At 42.6% G+C, this 10,278-nt stretch overlaps 1 protein-coding gene and 1 non-coding gene across 2 annotated transcripts; both read left to right on the top strand.

The window, feature by feature from the left end:
- Positions 1 to 1,820: 1,820 nt before the first annotated feature.
- On the top strand, positions 1,821 to 4,917 carry LOC141830160 (pentatricopeptide repeat-containing protein At3g57430, chloroplastic-like). Its single transcript, XM_074717644.1, has 2 exons — positions 1,821 to 3,970; positions 4,901 to 4,917. Exon 1 carries the CDS (start codon positions 1,850 to 1,852, stop codon positions 3,932 to 3,934), a length of 2,085 nt encoding a protein of 694 aa, XP_074573745.1. The 5' UTR covers positions 1,821 to 1,849; the 3' UTR covers positions 3,935 to 3,970; positions 4,901 to 4,917.
- A 3,373-nt stretch (positions 4,918 to 8,290) lies between these two features.
- Positions 8,291 to 8,374, top strand: TRNAM-CAU (transfer RNA methionine (anticodon CAU)). Its single transcript is given in 2 exon segments — positions 8,291 to 8,328; positions 8,339 to 8,374. It is a non-coding gene; the product is annotated as a tRNA-Met (tRNA).
- The last annotated feature ends 1,904 nt before the right edge of the window (positions 8,375 to 10,278 follow it).

The raw sequence follows: 10,278 nt of genomic DNA, 5'->3' as shown, positions 1-10,278 counted from the left end.
GTGTCATATTTTTTCAGGTTTCACATCAGATTATATGTTTTCTGAGATTTTAGTTGCAGATTTTTCACGTTTTAGTTTGTTGTTGCAATATAATAAGGATCGATCAATCCTGTGAATGATCCCAGAAATCTGAAAGGAAATCTTTGTTTGTACTTATTTGCGATTAATTATATTTTAAAAGCTAATTGATTGTTAGCAGTGGTTCTGCCAACTGGCTCAAGGAAAATTTAGAAGTCATGGTAAATTTTATGTTTGGTTCATAATTTTTTTTTTAAAAAAAATCATTTCATTTCATTTCAGTGAAATAGAAATATAAAAGAAGGAAAAAACATTTATCACACTAGAAAAAATAAGTTTACAAAGATGAAAATTTTATTTATTCAGTTAGTAAATTAAACAATCTAATAAGACAATTCAAAATCAGAAAATAAATTAAAATTCATTCAAATTTTTCATATTCCAATTTTTTTTACAAAATTTAAATTTAAATTTCAGAAAATTAACTCACCAAACACCTTTTCTCTTTTATTTTTATAAAAAATTATGCTATCAAATAGGCCCCAAATGCCTGAAAACACATTATAACTTGCTGCAGAGACTTTGGATGGTTGTTGGACCGCTATATATATTTTTCTGACAATCTCAAGTAACTGCCAAAGATGGCGTGGTCTTTTATGACAGTTCCAATTATAAATACCATTATTATGTTTTTTATTTTTATTTTTTATATGAATTATTCTTGGGAAAAAAATTTAAATCAAAATTAACTTTTGAATACGAAGATATTTAACCAGTAATTTATCTTATATCAAAGGCCAAAACTTGGAGGAAAAAGATCAAACATTCAATCCAAATTGACTCCAATATCTAAAAATAACAGGGAGGAAGAGATAGAGCAATGAAAAAACATCATAGATGAACTGAGAAGAAAGTTATATATTACTTCGGGGACATAATTGAGTTGGTACATAATTATAAAAGTGAATAAGGATTCAAATCTCGATGAAACTAAACAATACCGACCAACTGCAGCAAAGTGCTTGTTAGATCTGATGGAATCCATATATATCTTCATAAATAATATTGTGGCTAAAATTTTAAATCTCGTATCAATGAATATTTTTCATGGATTTTTTTATATTTCCAATGTGGAACTTTGATTGTTATCCAACTGCAGCAGCTTTGAAGTGCTTGCTGAAAGCTTCAGTAAGTGTTTGTTCAGGAAGGACCCCTTCAGGAACTCCTTTGCCTATGCACCAATGGTACAATATTATCCACTTTCGCCCTATGCCCTTATCATTTTTAATTTTTGAGCTTCAGCCTTAGCGCAACGGTCAGTGTTAGAGCACATTAGCTCTCTCATTTCTTCTCAAGAATCATCTTCCTTAGCTATCTCTGCGTCAGATATAATTTCTTCTCAAGAATCATCTTCTTTTCTTTGCCATTGGATTTTGGAAGAAGACCCATTAACGACTGTAGCAGAGGTCAGCAGTACAACACCTTCATGGGCTGCAGCACAGGAGTGTCTTGGAGGAGGTGGACTTGTTGCTAATCTTATGCTTCTTCTAGGCCTGCACTTTTAGGCTGAGAACAGAGAGCCTCGACTGAACTGACCGCCCACCTGTATCAGAAAGTGCTTTGTCCAGTGATCGGTAGATCAGAGGAAGCTTTGACAGAATCCATATTTTCACTCCCACGGAAAGATTTGTCAGTGCTTTTCCGGCAAGCAGAGCAGAGACTATAAAAAGCGCTTCTTTTTAAGGTCGTTGGTTGTCTGTGAAAGCCAGCTTTAGAACTGGCTCGACGACAAGATCGGAAAAACTACAGAAACGGAGCAGCAGCGGACTGAATGGTCTCTTCCCTTCCATCTCTCCTCTCCTCTCTTCCTCTTCTCCCAAATCTCTCCGACCCACGCAACATCTTCCTCGACTCCGCAGCCACTGTCCGCCTCATCGGCTTCTCCGCTGCCCGGAGAAACCTCAGCCTCGCAGCGGCCGCCCACGCTGCCCTCCTCAAGTCCGGACTCCACTCCAACCTCTTCGTCGCCAACTCGCTCCTCGACGCCTACACCAAATGCGGCGACTTGGACCTGGCCCTCAATCTGTTCGACCGAATGCCCCTCAGAGATGTCGTCTCCTGGACCACCATCATCTCGGCGCACTGCCTCAACGGATCGGCGGAGGACGCGATCGGCGTCTTCGTTGACATGTTGTCGGAGGAAACGGCGCCTTCTCCCAATGAGTTTACGGCTGCGGCGGTCTCGCGGGCTTGTGGGATGCTGACTGACGAGAGGATGGGGAGAATGTTTCACGGTCACCTAGTCGCCTCTGGGTTTGCATATGACGCGTTCGTATCTAACTCCTTGATCGATATGTACGCAAAGGCTGGGTCTATCGTGGATGCTGAAAGGCTTCTTGGTGGCTTGAGTTCCAGGGATGTGGTTTCTTGGAGTACCATCATATCAGGCTGCGTTCTCCATGGCATGTTTGAGAATGCACTGGTTCTGTTTGTTGAAATGTTAGAAGAGGGCATCGAGCCGAATATAGTAACGATGTTGAGCATCATCCAGGCTTGCTCATTGTTGGGAAGACCAAGCTTGTTCACTGCTGTTCATACTTGTCTCATTAAGTGGGAACTCCACCGTAGTATTCCTGTTGCAAAGTCTCTCGCCATAATGTATGCCAAGAATGGATTTTTTGATGAGGGAATGAAGGTTTTCCATGGGTTCTTTTCGCCAAATGAGAATGAGTGCTTTGATCCTGATCTTATTGCGGCACTTATCCATGGTTGCACCCAAACAGGATCTTTGGACCATGGCAAGGCCATTCATGGGTGTGTGTTCAAGATGGGCTTCCTTCATTGTACCATTGTAGAGAACTCCGTCATTGATTTGTATGCAAAGCATGGGCAAATTGAGTCAGCACATTTTATTTTTGAAAGGATGGAGGAGAGAGATACTGTATCTTGGAACACAATGATCTCCTGTTTACTGAAGAACGATCATGCCGATGAATCCTTAGATTACCTCAGTCAACTCCATGCTGCAAGTGGAGGTGAGTTAATGCCAGACTTTGTAACCATAATCAGTTCAATACAAGCTTGTTCCATGATATCCTCACTGGAGAAGGGGCAGATATTGCATGGTTTAGTCATCAAATCAGGCTTCAATTCAGATGTTTTTGTCTGTAATGCTCTCATAGATATGTATGGGAAGTCAGGATGGGTTAATTCCGCTAACCAGATTTTCCAGGAGATGGATGTAAGAGACCTTGGTTCTTGGAATTCAATCATTTCGATTTATGGGATCCATGGAAAGGGAGCTTCTGCTTTAAAAGTATTCAAAAATCTCAGGCTTACACAAACACATAAACCAAATGCTGTAACATTTGTCAATGTTATTTCAGCTTGTGGTCATTCGGGTTTGTCATCGGAAGGCTTCGAGTGCTTTAAAGTCATGCAAAGGGACTATGAAATTGAGCCAACTATAGAGCATTATGCTGCAGTGGTAGATCTCTTGGGGAGAAGTGGAAAGCTTATTGAGGCAGAGAAATTTATTGAAGAGATGCCTATCAAACCAGGTCCATCAATTTGGGGGTCACTGTTAGGTGCTTGTGTTATTCATCGGAACGTTGAGATGGCCAAAAGAGCAGCTGCGGAGCTGTCTGTTATGGAACCGGATAGTAATGTCTGGAGGGTAGCATTATCAAATGTATATGCTTCTGCTGGACTGTGGGATGAAGCTGCACAGGTGAGAGCTGAGATGAAAAGGGAGGGATCAAGAAAGGAGCCTGGTTGGAGTTATGTTGTGTTGCCGGGCATGGAACAGTTTAAATTCATAGTGGGCGACACACGGCATCCAGAGACTGATAGCATATATCAGGTTTGGAGGAATATCATGGAGCATATCACAGATGGATTTGTTGAGACACTCTGATGGTACTCATTGTCAAAATTGATCACTCTGATACTAGTAAGCATTATCATCTTCCCTTTTCTACCTCTGAGCAATCTTCTTACTGTTCATTGTAAGATTGTTAGTGAGCTATCCCTGCTTATTCTTCTTTGTTTCTTTATGCCCCTGGTCAATGCATTTCCATGTTCCATCTGCTAACTGGAAGATAGAAGTTCCATATGGATGAAATCCCCAAACTGAGCATATTGCTACTACATGCGGAATTGAAAAAAAATGATCATATTTGATTGGTTTTAGGATGGAGAGAAGGATTGCTCCTGTAAAGAAAGGAACGAAGGAAGCCATGAGCTTTAGCCACTGTAAATGCACTATTTAATGAAGCAGGCAAGTTTTTAGGCTTGTTGTCTTGTAGCTTGAATAGGGAAAGGCAGTATAACAAGAAATTGAATTTATTCTGTTTAACGTCCTTTTGTTCATCAACGTACACATTGGTGTGGAAACTTGTGCTGTGGATCGCCTATGAAACAATTCTTTAGGGTACATAAAGAGAATCCAAAAGCACCAGGTTCACAGTTCTAATTTCTTCTGATTAGAGATGTTGTTTCACCAGTGAGAGGTACTTTTTCCTGCAAATTAAGTCTTAATTTCTTCTGATTGCAGTCAGTGTTTACTGTTTAATGCAGTGAAACAATGGCATACCAACTTGCGATTTTCTGTTCAGTTATTTGAGTAGTTCCCCGAATTTAAATCTGGATAAAGATGGGCATTGTTTGAATCGATGCTCCTGGTCCACGGTAGGACAACTGAAGTTTTCATGTTGTAGGATAGCGTTCGGGCCAAACAGCTGCATGGCTATCAACTGAAGTTCCCTTTGCTCTTTATTCTGCTGTCAAATGCATTGTTGCGCTTTCTCCTTTCATGATGGCAAAGTTAGTGATTATCAAGATCTCACATTCAAAATACTTCTTGACTATTTTCATCTTGCAGTTCAAAGATCTTTGTCCACAACTGGCTGCCTACTTCCCTTCAAACATGACTTTTCTGCAACTGTAAGATCCTTGAACAGTAAGATAATCGTTCAGAAACCTGACAGACATTTGCGATTAGATTCTCTGAGCAAGCTGCCAAATTGTGAAACTGATCTGATCTGTCTTCACGTATCCCCAGTTGCAATCCTGTTTCCTCCAGGGCTGACACTGACACGCCATCCCACGCCTGGTCCTGGACCTTCTCGCCTCGCTTGGGAAGACGACGAAGCAAGTGGCAGGTGAAGGACGCATCCCATCTCTCTCCCTGCTTCCCGGGTGCGCCTTCTCACGCGGCCAGCTCGGCCCCACGTCTCCTCTTCTTCTTCCGGGGACACAGTGCGTGGCCTGGAATGGCTTGTCTCTGTTCCTCGGCGACGACCCGCAATGAGATTGCTTGGCGATGAGAAACGGTGATGCGCCACTGGCTGATGGCCTTCCTCCACCACTGATTGGATTTCAATGATTAAGCGAAGGATTAAGGAGACCTGCTTCGCTTATTAGGAATGATTTGATTTCTTGGAGAATATAAATGATTGATCTACATCAATCAGCAACGGAGCTTTTGATGGCAACTGCGCTTGATTGAAGTGGGAAAAAAATCTTCATGCTGCTCGGTTGAATGAATGAATGGACACCATTAACTTTGATATTAGAAGTGGCTGGTTGTATTAACTAACTTGCTAAGATGCATCAGAACAAGTAACAGAGAAAGGGTACAGAATGGATTGCAAAACAGTGAGAGTGATTCAGAGGCTGCCGTATGATTTCTTGCAGTGAAGAATCGCGTCGTGGACGGAAACATCCGCATTGCTCCGGCACCACTCGATTCCCGTTCTCGAGCCGCCACTGCTCGCGCTCCTCCTGCATCTCTTACGCGCTGCCTTCTTCGGAATCGCCGAACTAAAGCCTTTGACCTTGTTGCGGAGGGGCACGAGGAGGCAGAGGTAGTAAGTCCACAGGATCCTCTTCAGCGAGCTGGCCGCGCCGTGGATGAGCGCCGTCGACTTGGGCTTCGCGTTGCCGCCGGGCTCGAGGTTTGTCGGTTTGGAATTCAGCGCCGGCTGCGTCGGCGGCGGCGGCGGGAGCGAAGGGCAGGGGAAGGAAGGTTCTGTTCCGGCGGCGTTGGCGAAGTGGAAGCCGTTGACGTCGATGGTCCAGCGCGTGGAGGCGGCGGCGGCGGGGTCCATTTCGATGAAGGAGCAGGCGGCGTCATCCCCGTCGGCGACGGCGAGGGTGACGAGCCACCGGTAGGAGAAGGTCTCCTCGCCGGAGCAGTAGTGCTTCGAGGCCTCCATGGCTCGCGGTGCGGAGACGTCTGAGAGAGGAGGAATTATTAATAGGGAGATGATGGCGAGATGAGAACAAAAGCGGAGACATCAAATTGTTAGCAAATCGCATCTCGTACCTCAAAAAATGATGGACCTCATCATCATCATCTTAAATTCTGGATTACACATTCTCTTTCTTTTTGAATTCAAAGTCTCTATAATTGCATTAATTACGCATTCTGTGGACCATCCTCTGTCGTGAGACCAACAGATCAACCACTTCATTAACGCAAGAGAAGAGTGTGCTATCATTGTGGATTTGGAAGAACAAATTTGGCCCATAACTAAAATAGTCTGAACATGTTCAACTCGCTCGAATGCTTTCTTCCTTTAGAACTTTAGTGTTCCAATTAAATATTGTGGACGATCAAGTATTAGCTACCAGTCAAGAATATATCACCTCAATTATTGTTGATCCTACCAATGAAGGAACCTGAAAGGAAAGAGCTAAGCAAAGGGGTCAGTGAGGCGTCAAAATTCTTTAACAGGCCACTCCGACATTCAAGTCAGCAGAGAAAGCAAAAAGAATAAAGAAAGAGCAGTAGTATGTATAGAGAAGGCTAGAGCTTTTTTTTTTCATACTTGCGGGAGTTTATATAATAGCAGAGGGAGTGTAATCTCCAAAGATTAACGCATGTGATTAGCTGTTAATGTGTCATTAATGCGGTATTAAAGGCATAACCTTTGACGGTTTCCAAACATCCAATGACCCAACAAGGTTGATTATCTTCATTCAACGGTTGTGCGCATAAGTGTGCGGGATTTTCGAGGACTAAGTTTGGGAATTTGGTCCTGTCCTTGTCATTTTGGATGAGCTGATAAGGCGATCTGAACCAAGGAGAAGGATCAGTGTATTTGTCCGTTGATGGCTGATCTGACGCGTGAGGTCGGAAGATATGTGGGCAAACTGTCTGAATGACCGAGCTGTGAGAGCATGTGGTCGGGCTGTATGAATGACCGAGCTATGAGAGCATGTGGCGGGGCTATATGAATGGTCAAGCTGTGAGAGTATGTGGCCGAGCTGTATGAATGGCTGAACTGTGAGAGCATGTGACCGAGCTGAACTGGCCATGTTGAACTGAGTGTGTGGCCGAGCTCACCTAAATGTGTGGTCGGGCTGACCTGAGCATGTGGCCGAGCTCATCTATATGTGTGGTCGAGCTGATCTGAGCGTGTGAACAAGCTTACCTAAATGTGTGGCTGAACTGAGCGTTGAGCGTGTGGCCGAGCTGACCTAGCCAAGCTGACTAAGATTTCCATATATATGTTTTTAAATAAGTTTTATTTTCTCTCAACTTTTGACTAAATAAATCAGTTTAATCTTTTACCATATATATATCAGGTAGGAACAGTATGGTTCCACCCCAACAGGAAATCACTGAGCTAAATTTAGCTGAGAACCGTATCATTGCTCGCTAAAGTCCATGACAGAGAAATCGACGCTATAACAGACTGAAAATCCTGCCCTCATCGTCACCTTACACCATTAATGGATCTTGCACTGCTACCAAGATTCTTGTGGTTTGGACATTGGATCGTGTTAAGAAGAGCTGAAATTGGAAACTTGGAGAAGACTTTTTGAACAAAAGCTCAGGGACCTGTTAATGAAAAGGATTGTGGAAATGGCAATAATAGAGTTGTATCGCTGGAAGAAAGCAACCTAGTTGGCCGATCAGTTGACATCGATGCGGATTGATCGAGTTGAGTCAGTATCGATATTTTTGAAGAGATTGGCATCTCAGAGAAATTTAGAAGAAAAATATGAGATAGATATCAATTGGATTGTATGAGAAATAGACATCATTTAATTATTGGAATTTACTTTACTCAATGAAAAGTCGAGTTAAAATTGGATATTACTTTAAGAAGCTTAATTAATTTAGTTCTATGTGAATAACTCAATTTTGAAAATATAAGTTGCATTGGCAAGCGAGTTAATAATTTTTTCCCCAAAAAAATAGATTTTCTTACCCAAAAAGTAAATTATATTATATAGTCAACATCTGGGCCATTAACAACACGGGGTGGTGGCGCAGTTGGCTAGCGCGTAGGTCTCATAGCACTGAGGAATCCTGAGGTCGAGAGTTCGAGCCTCTCTCACCCCAATTCCTTTTTGCCGTCACCTCACAATCAAATTAATTTACTCGTATTCAACATTCTGCCTTACGAAGTTCATTCCTGGATTTTATCAACAATATTTTGCCTAAAATCATTTTCACAAAACTAAAAAAAGCCTCCTCTTCCCATCAAAAAATCCATCCCCTCAAACTCTTTGAGCGTAAACACAACCTAAATCTCGTGAAGCCTGATGCCAATGAAGAAAGAAGCAAAGGAGGCATCGCCTCGTGAAGTCTGAGCACGCACAGTGAATTATGAAGAGCCAATCAGTACTTACAACAAATGTCAACGCTACTGGCTGTCGAGGTCAAACTGTGCCTGCTCCAACCCCTCATCGTCTCATCCGGAGGGACCTTACGGACGCCCACATAGTGGAGCTGCAGCGTACGTGCGTGTCTGCATGCATGGTGGCAGTCAGTCGTGAAGTCACGTCGCTTTCCCTCTAGTGGAGCTCCTCGTCAACCTTCGTTATGGCAGGACAGGAAGAAGAGCAAAGTAGTGCTGCTGCTTTTCCGAGTGTCCCTCTCGCTCACCCACTGATTTCAGATCCATGGAGCCATCCTAAGTAACACAAAGTGCATCAGAGTATCTTTCATCTAAAGTTCGTTGTCGGTTGTAAGCTTGTCGTCGCTCTCATGGCGGCTCAGAATAGCAAGATTATCAGAATCTGGCCGGTTGCGTGCGATGTTATAGTCGTAAAGTTTATTCAGAGGGCATTCAGGTTAAAGGCAGGCAGGCGGACATCAATTCTGAGCATCAATCGCACACACAGAAACTCCTAAATGCCTCACTGATTAGATCAGCCCGATCCTATCGCAATTAACCAGAGGACAGAATGCTGCTACTTTGATGAACCATGATAAGAACTGGAAAGGGGAAGAAGCTCGATCAGCAATATCGACCAATTAACTAGTGTATTGCCAGAGATGTCAGAAATGGGAATCCACAGTGACAACACAAAATCTAGTTTTTCCTTTTCTTACTGATGATGATGAGGAAGCTCCATTCAGATATAGTAGAAAGAGAGCATAGGATCTGTGTTTTCCCAATATAAATTGATACAGAGGAAACAAATGAGAAGAAGATTTGGAGAACGCACTGGGGAAGGAGAGGCGATGAGATTAGAACAGAGATGACAGACATGTTACTCGAGAAGTGGCTAGCTAAGAAGTATTAAAATTACATAAAACCTTGTGGAACGATCGAGATGTTGACAGAGAAGAGGACATTTAGATGTGCAAGAAACTCACATCCATCCATTCATCCATTTGTTGAAATTTGATTTAGGGTTGTTCTGGCTGAATATCGTGGATGGTCAAGCCACCAATCAACGAACGATCGACTTCCTTCCTAGCGGAGCTCGAGGGAGAGGATGATGAGAACCTGAAATGCACTTCAACAGGAAGTGAGAATATGCCGAGGAGTTCCGACAGACCACTCCGACGCTCAAGTTAGTATTCCGTGGAAAAAATAATGAAATTGCTGAAAAAGAAGAAAAAAAAAGTCGAACCAGCCAGCGGAGAAGAAGAAGAGCTCCCCTCTGTTTGCTAGAACGGTCTCTTTATGTAAGTGTATGAAGAGACCATATCTGACGGGTGTCCTTTGTTTTTATTTTTCTTTTTGACATTATATGCAGAAAAAAAAAGATTCAAAGGCACCAGATCTGACAACTTCATAATTGCTCTTTTTAATTGTTCTTTTTTATATGTTGTCATGTGTTTTGGAAATATTTGCAGTTTTTGTTCATGAATTCATAAAAAGACAAAGATTGACACTAGTTCATTTGACTAGTACTGCCAAGTCAGTCATAGACGTGACTTTCATTTGACTCTTGACCTCCATCCGAAAAAGAATCACGTCATCCATTGCCCCTGCATCAAGGGCACTATTA

This window comes from Curcuma longa, chromosome 5 (assembly GCF_044706935.1).
Source record: "Curcuma longa cultivar G26 ecotype Majalengka, Jawa Barat chromosome 5, ITB_CL_G26_1.1, whole genome shotgun sequence".
NCBI lineage: Eukaryota > Viridiplantae > Streptophyta > Magnoliopsida > Zingiberales > Zingiberaceae > Curcuma > Curcuma longa.
The sequence above is the reverse complement of the archived record's forward strand: the minus strand, read 5'-3'. Positions and strand labels throughout refer to the sequence as shown.

Bases quoted from the DNA above. Each gene is read 5' to 3' on its own strand.
- LOC141830160 (XM_074717644.1), top strand. From the start codon at position 1,850: ATGGTCTCTTCCCTTCCATCTCTCCTCTCCTCTCTTCCTCTTCTCCCA.